Consider the following 18,921-nt stretch of genomic DNA (forward strand, 5'->3'; position numbering starts at 1 on the left):
GGAGCTTTCGATAGCGCTTGTCATGACCATGCAGATTTGGTTTTCAGTTTCCATTGCCTGCTCCCTGGTTCTTGTCCTAAGACTCCTACTAGACGAGGAAGTGCTCTGCTTCCCTCAACAGTAGCTTCTACAGCCAGTTAAGAGGCAGCAGCAATAGGCAGGAGCCTGTAGAAGAAAATGTGCCTCTCCAAAAGACTTGGTGTAATCTCACGTCAGGGAAAGTGTTATTGAGAGACTGGCATGTGTTCTGAGTTAATTACTAGTATCTGTTTTACTCCTGGGGGGATTCTGCGCCCCCGCCCGCAGATTCTCTTTGCCTCCTTGCAGAAACAGGAGAAGCTGCACCAATGTGCGCACTCTCTCTCGCACGCGCGCAGCTCAGATGCATCTGTTCAGGCAGCCGGGGAGAGGTAAATCACTGGGGGTGAGTGGGATCTGCTTTCCTCTTCCCTGCACAGAACACCCAGGGCTTGGTCAGATCAACACCCAGAAATTTCCCCTGGCTGCAGGAAGCTCTGCACTGCAGAGAGGGGGGGTCTGGGTGGGGGTTCCGGGTGTGGGGTGGTGAGGCTCAGTTGGAGCAGGCGGTCCAGATGCATGGGGGTTGGGTGGACAGGGAGAGCAGCTCCCTATCTAATGATCCACTCCCCCCATCCGTGCACCTGGAACCCCCCACTGAGGCCCCCCCCACCGAACTTCCACCCTGCTGAGCCTGACCCCCTGCATGAGGAGCCCCCCACACGCAAACCTGCACCCCATTGGCCCCAACCAGCTACATCCTGACCCTCCACCCCACCCAGCCCTATTCCCCCAGACACCCACACTGAGCCCTAACCACCTTCACCTGGACTCCACTACAGAGCCCCATTTGCCTTGCACTCAGAACCCTGCACTGAGCCTCTGTGCATCCAGATTCACCCCCACCGAGCTGTCTGCACCCAGATTGCACCACACAGAATGCTGGTACTCTTGAGGGAAGTCTGATCCAAAAAATAAATTTTTTTAAAATTCTGCAAAGTTCTGCATAGCTTGTTTGTCAAAATAACACAGAAACACAATAATAATATAATCACACCATTTTCAATTATTTGCTGACTAATATTTTGAAATAAATTACCAAAATAATTGAAAATGGTGTAATTATAATGTGTTATTTTGACAAATGAATTTTGCAGAATTTTTATTATTTGGTGCAGAATTTTTAATTTTTTTGGTGCAGCATTCCCTCAGAGTATTCTAGTGTCTAAATGATAAATTATAGGTATAGTAAAATCTAAAGTTACAGCTAAATTAAATTTGTATTTAAACTCAAATTTGGGTTTGTTTGTGATTTACATTATATAAATGTAAAATTAAAGATAAATTTTCATTGTAGCAAATTCTAGAAGAAGAAGATTTCAAAGGAGAAGATTTCAATCTTTTTCAAGTAGCAGGCCAGAAGTGCTTAGAAGAAGGTTATGCAGCAGAAGTATTAGAAGTAATTCAAAATGAGAAAAATAAGGTAAGGTTAAATCTGCATCTGTGTGTATTTTAGCAGTATACTTTAAACACACAGGTAAATAGGTTAAATTTTGCATATTCCAGCTGTTTATACATGGTTTGAGAGTTTTATTCTTAGTATCTCTGTAAGATACAAATACCATACAGTACGCACAAAGATGTACAATTTCAGGGCACTGTACCAGCTATACACTGAGAGACATGTACAGTTTGTATAGACCCAGATTCATCTTTCTATGAAACTGTTTTGGCAATGATTACTGGACCTGAAACAAACATAGCCAACCACAAGAGGTCACCTCAGAGTAGGGCAATCCTTTCATGTCATACAGGCATGCTAGTGGCTCCTACATGTGACCACTCCAGGCTGTCCACATAGGAAGCAGGGGCTTCCTCGTACTGAGTAATTCTTGATTCCTAGATCAGCCCCTTAGAGCTGTTGTTAGCTGGAGCATCTTAGAGCAGCCATCAGGCTGCATTGCCTTATGTTGGGGATCCAGGTTGCTGCACAACTGGTCCAGGACAGAAAGAGTTGAAGAAGTGGCTTAAAGCCAACTTTGTATATTTCCTCCTGAGCAGTGTACTGTTTAGCTGTAAACAAGGATATGAGGCACAGTGTCCTTAACAAATCCTTTCATTAATAGTTCATTAATTAAGATAAACAGAAGAGAAGAGAAAAGGAGGACTTGTGGCACCTTAGAGACTAACAAATTTATTTGAGCATAAGCTTTCGTGAGCTACAGCTCACTTCATTGGATGCATTCAGTGGAAAATACAGTGATTTTAAGAGAGATTTTAAGGCAAATTTTAAAAAGGGAAAGTGATAGTGACTCTTTGTTGGGGCAGAGAGAATTCCAGATAGATGGACTAAAATTGGCCAAGAGTCTAAGAAGAAAGCGAGCAGACAGGAAGTAACAGAATGAAAGTTCAGAGACGTATATGGCCAGTTTGGGAAACTGGGAGAACCTACTTAAATGGGATACAGAGATAGATAGGAAGTCAGAAAAGGTGATGCGGGATGGAATAATATTGTCCCACTTCATGGAAAGATGGAAAGTAGTCTGGTTGCAGCCTCTGTACCCCATTAATTTTAGAGTAAGCATTTAAGACCTGAAAAGAACAGTTTACCTCCTTCCTCAAATACTGTGTTCTCTCTAATTTTTGTCTGGAATTTTGCTACTACCATCCAATAAAAGAGTTAGAACACTGCCTATCCCTATTTGAAAGGCACGTTCACATACACACCTGGAAATGCATAAGTTTATATTGACATAGGAGAAAAACTATTCCATGTATATTTTGGAGAATGCTCTTCAGAATTTTCATCCATTCTGCCAAATAGGGAAGGAGAGCATAACAGATGCCCAGAACAGAACATTGTAATGATAAACTTTGTATTCATATTAATGACTATGGTATGTTACAACCAGCATTGATCACAGAATTATAGAAATACAAGGTTGGAGGGGTCCTCGAGAGGTCACCTAGGTCAGCCTCCAGCATGGAGTTAGGACAAATATACCTTGACCATCCCTGACAGGTGTTTGCCTAACTTTGTCTTAAGAATCTTCAATTACAAGGATTCCACAACGTCCTTTGGAACTCTCTTTATAGTTTAGAACGTTTTTCCTAGTATCCAATCTAAATCTCCCTTACTGCAGATTAATCTGATTACCGGTACGTCTTATCCTATCTTCAGTGGACATGGAGAACAGTTGCTCTCTGTTCTCTGTATAATAGCCCTTAACTATTGTCAGGTCTCCCCTCAGTTTTTTTTCTCAAACCTAAATATGGTCAGTTTTTTTAACTTTTCCTCATAGATGAGGTTTTTTAAATCTTTGATCATTTATTTCTCTCCCCTTTGGACTCTCTCCACTTTGTCCACATTTTTCTTAAAGTGTGGTGCCCAGAACTGAACACGGTACACCTGCTGAGGCCTCACCAGTGCCAAGCATAGCAGGACAATTACCTTCTGTGTCTTACATTCGACCCTCCTGTTAATACATGCCACAGTGTTGTTAGCCTTTTTTGTAACTGCCTCATATTGTTGATTCATATGCAATTTGTGGTCCACTATCACGCCCAGATTCTTTGCAGTAATACTACCACCCTGCTAGTTATTCCCCATTGGTAGTTGTCCATCTGATTTTTTCATTCCTAAGTATAATACTTGGCACTTGTCTTTACTGAACTTCATCTTGTTGATTTTAGACCAATTCTCCAATTTGTCAAGGTCATTTTGAATTCTAATCCTGTCCTCCAAAGTGCTTGTAACGCCATCCAGCTTGGTATTGTCTGCAGATTGTATAAGCATGCTTTCCACTCCATTATCCAAGTAATTAATGAAAACATTCAATAATACATCCTCCCATTTTGACAGTGAACCATTGCACAATGAACACTTTTGAGTATGGTTTTTCAAACAGTTATGCTCCCATCTTATAATAATTTCATCTAGACCACATTTCCCTGGTTGCTTATGAGTAAGGTTAAGATTTAGTTATGGGTATTTTTTAGTAAAAGTCATGGACAGGTCACAGGCAATAAAGAAAAATTCCTGGCCCCGTGACCTGTTTATGACTTGTACTACATACCCCTGACTAAATCTTTGGAGTTCTGGTGTGCTCCGGGGGCACAGCTGTTCCTCTGGAGGGGGAAGCTCCGGGGCACCCGCTGGTGCTCTGGGGGGAGGCTCCGGGGCACCCGCTGCTGCTGTGGGGGGAGGCTCTGGGGCACCCACCGCTGCTGCTGGCAGGGGGATGGCCCAGCCACCACCACTGCTGGCAAGGGCAGCCTGGGACCATTGCTGTCGGTGTGGGGGAGGAAGCAGTGCAGCTGGCTCTGGGGTGGGCCAGTGCAGTTGGCCCCGGGGCTGCCTGAGCTGCTCAGGCAGCCCTGGGGTCAGTCACACCTGCTGGCTGCAGAAGTCATGGAGGTCCCGTGACTTCCATGACAGACTTGCAACCTTACTTATGAGACTGTCATGTGGGAATGTGTCATAAGCTGAACTAAAATCAAGATATGTCACATCTACGCCTTTCCCCCATCCATTATTCCAGTAACCCTGTCAAAGAAGGAAATTAGGTTGATTTGGCACGATTTGTTCTTGACCGATCCATGTTGGCTATTACTTATTAGTTTATTGACCTCTAGGTGCTTACAAATTAATTGTTTAATAATTTGTTCTAGGATTTTACCAAGTATCGAAATTAAGCAGACTGGTTTATAATTCTTGGGTCCTTTTTGTTCCCTTTTTTAAAGATAAATACCATGTTTGCCCTTCCCTAGTTGTCTGAGACCTCACCCGTCCTTCATGAGTTCTCGAAGTTAATTGCTAATTGCTGAGATTGCTTCAGCTAGTTCCTTAAGTACCCAAGGATCGTTTTCATCAGGCCCTGCCAACTTGAATACATTTAACATATCTAAAAATTGTTTAACCTGTTCTTTCCCTATTCTGACTTGTGTTCCTTTCCCCTTATTAATATTAATTGTATTAAGCATCCGGTCACAGTTGACTTTTTTAATGAAGACTGCGGTACTCTGAAACCTGAAGTAAACTAGGCATTAAACACCTCAGCCTTCTTGATGTCATCCATCATTCATCTGTTTGTCATCCATAATCTATTGACTCTTTTTGACGTATATATGTATTCATTTAGGATTGTATTTTAAATCCACTAAATTTTGGCCTGTTTTCTCTGTAAATCTGATTTACAGGTTATTGTCAAGAGTATGGGCTGGAATCTTATTTGTCCTCTTGTTAGATCCATTTTGAGTTATAAGCAGGAAGATGAGAAGAGAGAACATTGTCTGAAAATACTAGATCAGTTGGTGCAGGTATGTTGTTGAACCATGTAGTCTTAATAAAGGCGAATCTCATATAATTATTATACAATTACAGTACTTTATTTAAGTCTCTTAATGTTACAGTGTTTGTTCTGTAAATCTTTACTTTAACCAGAAAACTTCCTTGAATTGAATAATGGATTTTCCATCCTGGACTGGATGTTGTTTAATGATATTAAAGTCCTGATATTTGTTGTCTCTTGTTGAACCCTTGACAGCAATATAAATGTGGAAGAGCATAGGCAGACAAGTGATATATAAGATTTTGTGAAAATGTATCATTTTGAATTTAATTCAAGCAGTAGAGTATCATAGAATCATAGAATATCAGGGTTGGAAGGGACCCCAGAAGGTCATCTAGTCCAACCCCCTGCTCGAAGCAGGACCAATTCCCAGTTAAATCATCCCAGCCAGGATGTCAAGCCTCACCTTAAAAACCTCTAAGGAAGGAGATTCTACCACCTCCCTAGGTAACGCATTCCAGTGTTTCACCACCCTCTTAGGGAAAAAGTTTTTCCTAATATCCAATCTAAACCTCCCCCACTGCAACTTGAGACCATTACTCCTCGTTCTGTCATCTGCTACCATTGAGAACAGTCTAGAGCCATCCTCTTTGGAACCCCCTTTCAGGTAGCTGAAAGCAGCTATCAAATCCCCCCTCATTCTTCTCTTCTGCATGCTAAACAATCCCAGCTCCCTCAACCTCTCCTCATAAGTCATGTGTTCCAGTCCCCTAATCATTTTTGTTGCCCTTCGCTGGACTCTCTCCAATTTATCCACATCCTTCTTGAAGTGTGGGGCCCAAAACTGGACACAGTACTCCAGATGAGGCCTCACCAATGTCGAATAGAGGGGAACGATCACGTCCCTCGATCTGCTCGCTATGCCCCTACTTATACATCCCAAAATGCCATTGGCCTTCTTGGCAACAAGGGCACACTGCTGACTCATATCCAGCTTCTCGTCCACTGTCACCCCTAGGTCCTTTTCTGCAGAACTGCTGCCTAGCCATTCGGTCCCTAGTCTGTAGCTGTGCATTGGGTTCTTCCGTCCTAAGTGCAGGACCCTGCACTTATCCTTATTGAACCTCATCAGATTTCTTTTGGCCCAGTCCTCCAATTTGTCTAGGTCCTTCTGTATCCTATCCCTCCCCTCCAGCGTATCTACCACTCCTCCCAGTTTAGTATCATCCGCAAATTTGCTGAGAGTGCAATCCACACCATCCTCCAGATCATTTTTGAAGATATTGAACAAAACTGGCCCCAGGACCAACCCTTGGGGCACTCCACTTAATACCGGCTGCCAACTAGACATGGAGCCATTGATCACTACCCGTTGAGCCCGACAATCTAGCCAGCTTTCTACCCACCTTATAGTGCATTCATCCAGCCCATACTTCCTTAACTTGCTGACAAGAATACTGTGGGAGACCGTGTCAAAAGCTTTGCTAAAGTCAAGAAACAATACATCCACTGCTTTCCCTTCATCCACAGAACCAGTAATCTCATCATAAAAGGCGATTAGATTAGTCAGGCATGACCTTCCCTTGGTGAATCCATGCTGGCTGTTCCTGATCACTTTCCTCTCATGCAAGTGCTTCAGGATTGATTCTTTGAGGACCTGCTCCATGATTTTTCCAGGGACTGAGGTGAGGCTGACTGGCCTGTAGTTCCCAGGATCCTCCTTCTTCCCTTTTTTAAAGATTGGCACTACATTAGCCTTTTTCCAGTCATCCGGGACTTCCCCGGTTCGCCACGAGTTTTCAAAGATAATGGCCAATGGCTCTGCAATCACAGCCGCCAATTCCTTCAGCACTCTCGGATGCAACTCGTCCGGCCCCATGGACTTGTGCACGTCCAGCTTTTCTAAATAGTCCCTAACCACCTCTATCTCCACAGAGGGCTGGCCATCTCTTCCCCATTTTGTGATGCCCAGCGCAGCAGTCTGGGAGCTGACCTTGTTAGTGAAGACAGAGGCAAAAAAAGCATTGAGTACATTAGCTTTTTCCACATCCTCTGTCACTAGGTTGCCTCCCTCATTCAGTAAGGGGCCCACACATTCCTTGGCTTTCTTCTTGTTGCCAACATACCTGAAGAAACCCTTCTTGTTACTCTTGACATCTCTGGTTAGCTGCAGCTCCAGGTGCGATTTGGCCCTCCTGATATCATTCCTACATGTCCGAGCAATATTTTTATACTCTTCCCTGGTCATTTGTCCAACCTTCCACTTCTTGTAAGCTTCTTTTTTATGTTTAAGATCCGCTAGGATTTCACCATTAAGCCAAGCTGGTCACCTGCCATATTTACTATTCTTTCGACTCATTGGGATGGTTTGTCCCTGTAACCTCAACAGGGATTCCTTGAAATACAGCCAGCTCTCCTGGACTCCTTTCCCCTTCAAGTTAGTCCCCCAGGGGATCCTGGCCATCCGTTCCCTGAGGGAGTCAGTCTGCTTTCCTGAAGTCCAGGGTCCGTATCCTGCTGCTTACCTTTCTTCCCTGCGTCAGAATCCTGAACTCAACCAACTCATGGTCACTGCCTCCCAGATTCCCATCCACTTTTGCTTCCCCCACTAATTCTACCCTGTTTGTGAGCAGCAGGTCAAGAAAAGCGCCCCCCCTAGTTGGCTCCTCTAGCACTTGCGCCAGGAAATTGTCCCCTACGCTTTCCAAAAACTTCCTGGATTGTCTATGCACCGCTGTATTGCTCTCCCAGCAGATATCAGGAAAATCAAAGTCACCCATGAGAATCAGGGCATGCGATCTAGTAGCTTCCGTGAGCTGCCGGAAGAAAGCCTCATCCACCTCATCCCCCTGGTCCGGTGGTCTATAGCAGACTCCCACCACTACATCACTCTTGATGCACACACTTCTAAACTTAATCCAGAGACACTCAGGTTTTTCTGCAGTTTCGTACCGGAGCTCTGAGCAGTCATACTGCTCCCTTACATACAGTGCTACTCCCCCACCTTTTCTGCCCTGCCTGTCCTTCCTGAACAGTTTATAACCATCCATGACAGTACTCCAGTCATGTGAGTTATCCCACCAAGTCTCTGTTATTCCGATCACGTCATAGTTCCTTGACATCACCAGGACCTCCAGTTCTCCCTGCTTGTTTCCAAGGCTTTGTGCATTTGTATATAAGCACTTGAGATAACCTGTTGATCGCTCCTCATTCCCAGTATGAGGCAGGAGCCCTCCCCTCACAGACATTCCTGCCTGTGCTTCCTCCCAGTATCCCGCTTTCCCACTTACCTCAGGGCTTTGGTCTCCTTCCCCCGGTGAACCTAGTTTAAAGCCCTCCTCACTAGGTTAGCCAGCTGTTACAGTACATGCTGAACTTTTTCTTTTACCTCTACCAGTTAAAGTGGTCTCATACCAAAGTAGAATTAAATGTTATTTGGCCATAGCAATCTAAATATCCTTACATGTGGCTTCAGTCTAAATGCATGTTTTAAAGCAGAAGTTTTCAAACTGTAGGGCGTTCCCCCTTAGAGGGGTGGAAAGGAATGTTTAGAGGAGCTCGGGCCAGCTCCACGCCGGGGGGTTCAGAGAGGGAGCACTGCCTCCATCCCCTGACTCCCCTCAGCAGGCCACCAAGTCAATGTCAACACCTTCATGCCCAGCACTGGCTCCACTCCCAGAGACCAAGGCACACTTCTTCCCACATCCTGAAACCCCGAGGAGGGAGGAGCAGGTATTGCAGGGGCACATCCAAAAATTGTAACTCAGAGAGGGAACTCAGCTCAAAAATGTTGAAAACTACTATTTTAAAGAAAGCATGAGCTTTTTTTGGTTTTTAGGTTTTGGTTTTTTGTAACAATAATGTCCTGGATGTTTTGCATCTTCTGTCCTTGTCATGCAAAAATTGTGTTACAGTTTTGGAAGTACATTTATTATTGTAAAGGTACTTAATGTATTACTTTAGAGATAAACAACAGTACAGTGGCTTGATCCTTTCTTGCAGCTGTGTAATCCAAAGGAACTTTTATTGGGTTTACTTGAGCAGATTGAGCAGACCTCTGGGGAACAGATATCCCAAACTATTCTGCTCTTGCTTCAACCTCTGCAGACAGGTAATGAGCACTTTCCTATCTGATTGTACACTTAAACAAAATAGCTTTCCTACTCCATTTTAGTGCATTCATTTAGTTGCTGTTGAAAAAGATTTGGAACATTTCTAATCTGATTGTTTTATTAGTTGTATTTAAAGTAGTGCTCTAGAACACCTAGTGTTCTGGGGGAGCACGTGAAATATAATTTCAGTACTTACTGAGACCTGTTATAAGAGTGCCTGAGGACACAATTAATGGTTTAAATGCAGAATATTGCTTGTACTACAAATATTTTACTTTCTGTGGGTTGCCCTCCTCCTCCTGAAACAGTCATCTGTATCTATGCCTTTTATTCACTTGCCCTTTATAGGTATTGAAAGTTAACCAATTCCTGCATATCAGTGAAAGTCACAAACTGCATATTTGCTTAAAAAAATACCTGTGAGCTTGGAGGACAGAATGTAACACCTCTCACCACTGAAAACACTAGCTGTGAATGCAGTTTTTCTAGTGGTATAAAGCATTGCATTTTAGCCTGCACAATATATCTGATCTGAAAATCGCATCAATCTAATATTTTTTTTATTCACTAGTTCTTTTCATTTCAGTTCTGATACGATATTAGTGGCTGCTGTCCTGAGACCCACTAGAGCTTAAAATCAATGTTTCTTTCAAAGGAATGTCCCCTGTAGACACGGCATATACCAAGAGAAGGAATTTTTGTGCTGGTATGCGAATACTGCCTCCCTGAATGGCGTTAACTATGCCAACAGAACTACTCTTCTGGAGGTCTACACTGGAGATTTTGTCAGCATAGCTTTCTCACTAGCATGTGGTTTTTTCACACCCCTGCCCAATCTAGCTTTACTGGCATAAGTTTTAAGTGTAGACCAAGCCTAACCTTAGTGGTTCACAAGATACAGGCTGCTAAAATTATGTTGGAATTTAAGGGGAATGTTTTGGTAATTAGAACAATGTCTTCTGTTAAGAGTCTGTGGACTCGCTTCTCAGCTGCACCCCGTGTCCCTAAGTGCAGCTGAGATGAGGGAGGAGTCTGTAAAGGAGCTAATTGTGGCACACTGATTTTGGGGCCAGTGCTACACTGATCAGAACAGTCCTGATGTGGTGCAAAAGGGCCAGATTTCAGCAGGCATTTGGTATAGTCTCTTGTTTTGCCAAGATTAGAAACACTTTGGTGGTACAGATGTTTTCAGGGCCAGGAAGGGTTTGCCCCTTTGGGCCAGTGATCTAAGAGAGAAATTTTCAGTATTTATGTCCACTTTACAGAGTCAGGATTTGTTGTATATTAAAATGCATGGGATGCTGTTGTGATATTTCTTTGCAATACTCAACCCTATGGTGCTGGTAGTTATAACATCCCAAAACTAACCGGTGTAGAATCCTGGTGTCTCTGCACTTGTTCATAGTATTGCAGGTTTGATTTTATTTTTTTTTAACCAAAGGCTGTTCAATACAGTCACCTAACTCAACACAGATCTTATTCTTTGCATTTTCTCAAACCCTGAATCTGCTATAGCAGGCAAAAGCTTTTGTGTTATAAATGAGAAGAAATTAAGATGTTCCACCTCTGTAACATCACTTGTGGGGGGAAATAGTAGATAACTAGATGTTTAACAACACTTTTTCTTTTTATTACAGTTCTATTGAAACTTCATAGCAAGAAGTCATACTCAGTGGGTTTATCTTTGTCTACCATTTTAAATCAACTCTCTCTCCTGCCTGTACCTTACACAAAAGAACAAATACAAGAAGATAAACTTGGCCTCTGCCAGTGTTGCAATGCAGTAGTAGATTTTGCTAAACCTTTTGTGGATGAAGTTGTTAAAAATATGGAAGGCTCAACAGAAAATGATGACAAGGAGCTCAAAGAAGAATTGCTAAAATTGTGAGTAGCTTACTTCTGCTTAAAATGCATGTGTAATGAAACAAAATGAGCAATCAAAATTTCTTGCACCAGCAGTGAATACACTGTTGATGTTTTATAGTTTATCAAATAAACTGTTTTTAATGTGTTTTTAAAAAAACAAACCCTTCCATATTTGCGAACTATGAGAGGAAGGGCAACACTCATTCCCCTCCTGGCTGGCAGGTGGTAGAAAAGTACTTGTATAAGGGGTGGGAAGCCCAGCCAATGGCCCCTACTCCTTCCTTGCATTTACACCAGGATGAGGGACATCCCTCTTTGGAGGCATCAGGATCCAAGCTGTGCCCCCAGCCATGAGAGTATAGGGACGAAAAACAGGAAGCGGAGCCAGTCCCTGAGATTGGAAACTCCCCCTTCAATCCACCATGAGCAGCAGCAGGGGTAAGGGGTACAACAGTTTCAGACCCCCTGGAGACAATGTCATTATATTCTGTATTGGTGGTTTTGGTAGTGGTTTTTGTTAAAAGGTTCTAATTATAATCATCTTCTTTTGTTTCAGTTGTTTGAAAAGCTTGAAATACCCCTTATTAATAGCACAGCTTGATCAGCTGCATGAAGATATTGAAGAAGATCCCTTAAGGCATTTTGCAGCTGAAATTCTAGTAAGTGCAGTTAAAACAAATTATATTGACTTACAAAATCAGTCACTACAATTCAGTATTCACTATAATCAGTTGGCTTCCTGATTTGGTTAGTAAGATGGTTTATGAGATTCTGTAGGGTAGAGCTGATGAAGGTACAGACTTGGAATAATATCAGATCCCTATGGTCAACAAAACTTGGCTTTGAAAGTAAAAAATCTGTGAATGTTATGCAATAAATGACTAGCATTTAATGGACCAAATTCAGCCCGCATGGTACATCTCTTTGGGCTGCTGCTCTCTGAATTATCAGCAGCCTCCTCTCTTCTGCAGCTGGCCCCATCCCCATAGATGTACTAATCTATCTGGGCTTCTAAAAGGAGACAATGAGGTGAGGTCCCTACGTGACCAAAACTAATGCAATTCTGTGTTTGGCTTTTTAAAAGAACCGAGTTTGTCCTTCTACTTACTATAGCCCTTTCCTTTTTATAATAATTGATGTCATTGGGTAGAGCTGCACTTTAAAAATCTAAGAGTATCATATGTTGGATAAAGTTAAGAGTATTTTCTATTCAGGACACCCACTTAAGCACAAACCTAACGTTAAACATGTGCTTCGGTCCCAGTGACTTCAGTTGTTCTTAAACTCATGCATAAGTGATATCTTGAATTGGGGTGTATAAACTAGAGCCCTGCAGTGGGACCAGGATCCCAGGGTTTCCACAGGATCCCAGGGGTTCCGCAGAACCCTCTGCCATAATAGCGGGAGTGGATAGGAGTGGGTATTGCGGGGTCTGTCAGGAGTGGGATTAAAAATAGTCCCGCACATGGCTCTAGTAATATTAACTGAAATTTCAGGAAGCTAATCTACAGGGTAAATAATTGCAGTGCCATCTTATTAGATCACACAACCAGTGTCTCCAACCCTGATTAGGAGAGATTGCTCTTTGTGTAGGTCCTAGATAACTGAGTCTTAATGGACTATTTCCTGTTAGCCCGTAAGGAAATTAATAACTGTGTCTTCAGAGCAGGGTTTGAATACTATGTGGCAAATAATGTCTGGGATTGCACTTTGAACAATGAAGAGAAAACAAAATACAGCATAGCTGGTCATTATGTGAGCATCATCCATTCTGTGCACTAAGTGAGGCAAAGGTTTGTGGGGGGAAAAAGAATTTGTGATCATGTAATTAAACACTGTGTCATAGAGTATACACACAAGGTGGCCAAATTAAGATTGCACAGGCAATGTCAATTCAGGCATTTCCTAACCTTTGAGTGCTTGACTTTGCCACCTTAATAATTTCCTTAAATGTAGTTTTGATGTCTGTAACTATACACATAATTACAAAAAATATTTTCAGGAATGATTGTACATATGGTAGGTAGAGATTTTACTATATAAAATTTAAAATGTGAATCCTAATTTAAAACTTAATATCTGTATTTCCTTTTATAAAGCGGCTATATGGAATTGACTTTTCTTTTTTAAATAAACAGGGTATTTTATTGGATATAAGAGAATTGTTACCAACATTGTTTTTACACCATGGAAGCAGAAATCAGAACTGGGATAATCAGGATTTTTTGGATGTAGATGGAAAGCATTCTGCAGATTCTTTGGCATGTCTGTCATATCTTGTGTATGTTCAGTACTTTGGTATTGATTGTTTTCCAATGGTCTTTAGGTAAGAGCTATTTTCCCTCCATTTATTAATAGTGGCTGATTTGTTGAGGTTCTTTAAAGACATTATCAGGAGCAGAAGAAAACCTTTTACTATTAGGTTTCAGAGTAGCAGCCGTGTTAGTCTGTATTCGCAAAGAGAAAAGGAGTACTTGTGGCACCTTAGAGACTAACAAATTTATTTGAGCATAAACTTTCGTGAGCTACAGAATCCAATGAAGTGAGCTGTAGCTCTTTTAATATTAATCACTAATTATTGTGTAAGCCTTTGTGTTACATTAGCATTCATTTCAGGGCAACGGTCATGTAATAAATGGTATGTGTGCAGAGGTGTTTTCTCTTTTAGGCCCCAATTCTGCAGAAACTTATGTGTGTGCTTAATTTTAGACATAAGTAGTCTCACAGAAGGAGCCATGGACTATTTATATGTTTAAAATTAAGCATGTAAGTGTTTGCAGGATTGGAACCTTAGTGTGGTGATAACCAATGTGGGAGAGTTGAGGGGGGACATCCTGATTTTTAGCACACATCTATTTTGAAGGTATCCATTTAGCCTAAAATTACTTTTAATTTTATGAAATAGTTACTATTCCTATATATAGTTCCACAGAGACTATTTATATATCAACATGTAGGCAGTGTGGTCTCTGCAATTATATTTATAAATAATTTTTCTGTTTTAGTCCATCATATCTTCTACAGTGCAACATGACACATATTGAGGTCCTATTGAAAAGGTAAGATCATACAAAATTTGGAGTTTCAAATACTGGATTTGTTTCTTGTTTGTCTGGTTTAATTGTCCCACAGTTGCTTTCTGATCTGTAGTAGTAATTTATGAAATCAGACTTTGAATTTACGATTCAAATTGTGGGGGAAAACTCTTTTGAAACTGAGTGTTAATATGGTACGGCTCAGCACAAGATGATGCCCCTTCCCGCCAAAGAGTTGTAAAAAGTTGTCCCAAACACAATACTTCTATGTGATATGCTCTTACATTTTTCAGTATGTTTTACAGTATTCGTTTCACAACTGTGTTTTATTTATGGAAACCCAAACTAAGAACATTTTAAACATTCCAGTTTTCTGAATTTGAATATTTAGTAGTACTTCTGTAACTAAATTACACAGTTGAGAATGAAGTGAGGTTGCCATGGAAATATTTGACTCTAGCCTATGATAGTATGCTATCTTCATCTGTATCATGGCCTTCAATAAATAGAACACCAGACTTACTTAAGTGTTGTAGTCATTTGCCCCTTTATTGTCTACAAAGAATAAGTCCAAGTACTACTCTACAAGCATGAGTGTTTCATAGATTATCACCAATTAAGATGAACACTCCACTGTGCCTTGCTACAACTTGGCCTAAACTTTTCAGTCTCTTTAGATTAGGATTCACTCTCTTCTGCTCATGTTTGGAAAAAGTTTGCAGAGTTCTACAGTTGGGAAAGTACCATTTTCTTCCTTTTAATATCATGGCGTCTGAGGGACTTGAGCTCTTTCCTTTGAACGCTCATAAATATAGAATGGAAATATCAGCTCTTGATCTCAAAAGGAGTCAAATCTACAAACTCTTCTGTTTAGTGTAGTTAAATAATTCAGTTGACGGAATGATGACAGGAAGCAGAATAGGAACTGTTGGTAGCTGAGCTTGTTTTTAGATAGATCCTGTACTACTTAGTTAATTCTTAAACATCAACAAAACATTTTTGAATTCATACTTTGAAACTGGTGATTTTCTTAATTTCTTGTAGGACAGAAGAATCTGTGTTAACTAAAGGACTTGTAAGTTCCTTTTTTTTAAATCAAATATTGAATATTCTTTGTAATCTATGTTATGGTACAACCTTAATTTCCCTTGTCTGTAAAAGATGAGGATAATATTGCATACTATAATTTTAGAGTTATTGAGGCTTAATCAGATAAGCCCCAGTCTTGAAAGCACGTTGCATATGAATAAATCTTAAATACATGCATAAATGTTTGCAGGATTGCGGCCTTAGTTTGTGAAGTGGTTTGAGGACCTTGGATTAAAGTACTGTACAAGTGCAAAGTTACGTTGCCTTCAAAATTATTTTTTATTGCTTGTAGGACCTGCTTGGAAACTGTTTATTGAGAATGGGAGATAATAGCCTTCACCACCAGTATTTGGAATTCAAAGGCTTCATTACAGCACCTCAGGTATTAGGATGCAATGTAAACAAGTATTTTTACTTAAAATGCCATGTCATGTCTAGCTGTTCCCTAGGTGGGTTGAGAGAGAAGAATTTAGAGAATAAAAGGATTGCCTCACTCAAAAACTTAATTGATTTTGAAACCATCCAGTGTCTTGCTATTAAGAATTGTTAACTGGAACAGGGAGCCTGCAATGGTTATCCACCTAGGAAGCAAAGTTTATCGCCCCCTTTCTTTCACCACCAAACAGCATCCCTATATCCCATTGCCATCCAGTGGCAATCGTGGTGGGCAGGACAAGCCCCAGAGATTGGATTCAGGTGCATCATGTGACTGTCATGTCCCTGTCCCTTCTCCCCTCCCCTACACACATTATGCAGCATGAAGAAGCAGGCTGGGGAAGAGAAAGGGAAAAGAAGAGTTAAGCAACAACTTTCACCCACCAAAGGGGGGAAAAACTGGGGGTATGAAACTGCTGCATGTTCTCCTCCCTCCACACTCGCAACAAAAGGGGGCTCCTTTGCTCCTATCTTAGTAAAAGTCTCATCCCAGCTAGCAGGGTGAACATTGTGAATGCAAATATGCAGTGCCATTTTTATATATAAAATTTCGATGATGAATTCAGATTTCTGCATCTTAATTTGCTATAAGTTTGTGAAGGATTGGAAGCAAGACAGGTACCCTTGTGTCTGGAATTGTTTGATGCCTTCCTATATAGTGAAGCTTTTTAAACATTTAACTTGAAGTTTTTTAAAATTTAAAAAACAATTTTATGCCAGAGGAGTGCAAGAAGGCCATTCCACCAGTTCGCTACCCTCTAAATAAAATATGTATTCCCTTCAGTGTTAAACCAGAGACCCATAGTTCAGTAGATTCACTCAATTTCAGACATGTCACTCTTATATTAAAATGATCCATGGCCAGTTTAAATACAACATTACCATTTCTTAAGTCTTCTCTCTTGTGAAACAATCTCAATTGTCACTCTCCTCATAAATAGGAACCTAAGTTCCATTGGTTGCATTTTTACCTACATCATATTCTACAAATACATGTTAAAATATAACTAAAATTATACCAGATTTAGTCTAACCCAAGTGAGAGCACACAATATTAGAGGTTATATTTGTGTTGATAGAAACTGTGACAGGGTCGGGCCAGATGGCTACAAGAGAGTGATAGAAGGCAGATTTATTAGCCCCAGGTTAAGTAGGTCCCTTTTCCCTGGGTAAGGTAACAGGGAAGGTTCCAGAACAATCAGGAACTTTCTGGAAACAATTAAGACAGACAGGCTGATTAGAACACCTGCAGCCAATCAAGAAGCTGCTAGAATCAATGAAGGCAGGCTAATCAGGACACCTGGGTTTAAAAAGGAGCTCACTTCAGTTTGTGGTGCATGTGTGAGGAGCTGGGAGCAAGAGGCACTAGGAGCTGAGAGTGAGAATGCTTACTGCTGGAGGACTGAGGAGTACAAGCTTTATCAGACACGAGGAGGAAGGTCCTATGGTGAGGATAAAGAAGGTGTTGGGAGGAGGCCATGGGGAAATAGCCCAGGGAGTTGTAGCTATCACACAGCTGTTCCAGGAGGCACTCTAGACAGCTGCATTCCACAGGGCCCTGGGCTGGAACCCGGAGTAGAGGGTGGGCCCCGGTTCCCCCCAAGCCTCCCAACTCCTGGTCAGACACAGGAGGAATTGACCTGGACTGTGGGTTCACGAAAACGGCCAAACTGAGGGCTGCCGTGAATCTCCGAGGCGAGCAACTCTGCCAATAAGTGCAAGACCCACCAAGGTAGAGGAGGAACTTTGTCACAAAACCAATATTCTGTTGTCCTCCTTCGCATTTGTTGCACACTGGACTGAGAATTTCAGCGTAAGGTCTATTAATACATGCATGCTTTTCTACTGACCACAATAGCTAATTCAATGACATTTAAACTATTCCTAGTTTCATTGTTGTTTCTTTGCAAATGCATCACCTTATACTTTTTAAATTTCAAACTCCTCTTCTAAGCCTAATCTATCAAGAATATTTTCAGAATAGTTCATCCATGAAGTCTTGACCACTTGCTCTATTTTAGTATCCATGGTAAATTTAGTGATCTTTATACAGCTTTGTGTAAATCAATACTAGATATCAGTCCATTCTCATTATAAAGCTCTGTCTCATTTACTCCTTATCAACATCCACTAAGAAAGTGGACACAAGAACAAATGGATATAAACTGGCCATCAACAAGTTTAGGCTTGAAATTAGATGAAGGTTTCTAATCATCAGAGGAGTGAAGTTTTGGAATAGCCTTCCAAGGGAAGCAGTGGGGACCAAAAACCTAACTGGCTTCAAGAGTTGAGCTTGATAAATTTATGGAGGGGATAGTGTGATGAGACTGTCTACAATGGCATGTAGCCAATCTGTGACTGCTAGCAGCATATATTTCCTATGGCTTCTGATGGGACACCAGATAGGAAGGGCTGAGTTAATACAGAGAATTCTTCCCTAGGTGTCTGGCTTGTGGATCTTGTCCACATGCTCAGGGTCTAACTGATTGCCATATTTGGCACTGGGAAGGAATTTACCCCCGGATCAGATTGGCAGAGACCCTGGGAGTTATTCGCCTTCCTCTGCAACACAGGGCATGGGTCAACTTGCAAGTTTAAACTAGTGTAAATGGTGGATTGTTTGTAACTTGAAGTCTTTAAATCATGATTTGAGAACTTCAGTAACTCGGCCAGAGGTTAGGGATCTATTACAGGAGTGGGTGGGTGAGGTCCTGTGGCCTGCAATGTGCAGGAGATTAGAGTAGATGATCATGATGGTCCTTTCTGGCCTCAAAGTCGATGAGTCTAAGAATTTCTGACATGATCTACCTTTCACAAATCCATATTGGCTCAGACCCATTTAATAATACATTTCTAAATATAACCATAAATATAAACTTGAAATATATTCCTGATAGATTTTACTTACAGGGCTAGTAATAAATCTCTATTAAATTCAGAAACTAGACTTGATGTTTACTCAATTATACAGTATTTCAAGTTTCAAAATACTTCTAAAATATGGTTAACTGCTCACTTGGTTGGTTCCCAGTTTTAGATCATCCACAGATGCAGGCCATACCTAACTGCTATTTT

General features: G+C 41.4%; 1 protein-coding gene across 3 annotated transcripts in view; it reads left to right on the forward strand.

Annotated features, from left to right (window-relative positions):
- GLMN (glomulin, FKBP associated protein) overlaps nucleotides 1-18,921 on the forward strand; it is a 51,608-nt gene that overhangs the window by 8,342 nt on the left and 24,345 nt on the right. For all 3 annotated transcript variants that reach the window (XM_073357080.2, XM_073357079.2, XM_078854090.1), the window contains exons 3-11: nucleotides 1,376-1,501; nucleotides 5,218-5,337; nucleotides 9,312-9,420; nucleotides 11,059-11,305; nucleotides 11,844-11,946; nucleotides 13,426-13,613; nucleotides 14,293-14,346; nucleotides 15,367-15,397; nucleotides 15,704-15,793. In XM_073357080.2, the coding sequence (XP_073213181.1) occupies nucleotides 1,376-1,501; nucleotides 5,218-5,337; nucleotides 9,312-9,420; nucleotides 11,059-11,305; nucleotides 11,844-11,946; nucleotides 13,426-13,613; nucleotides 14,293-14,346; nucleotides 15,367-15,397; nucleotides 15,704-15,793 (1,068 nt within the window). The remainder of the gene's footprint in view (nucleotides 1-1,375; nucleotides 1,502-5,217; nucleotides 5,338-9,311; nucleotides 9,421-11,058; nucleotides 11,306-11,843; nucleotides 11,947-13,425; nucleotides 13,614-14,292; nucleotides 14,347-15,366; nucleotides 15,398-15,703; nucleotides 15,794-18,921) is intronic.

Source organism: Lepidochelys kempii, chromosome 8, assembly GCF_965140285.1.
Source record: "Lepidochelys kempii isolate rLepKem1 chromosome 8, rLepKem1.hap1, whole genome shotgun sequence".
Classification (NCBI taxonomy): domain Eukaryota; kingdom Metazoa; phylum Chordata; order Testudines; family Cheloniidae; genus Lepidochelys; species Lepidochelys kempii.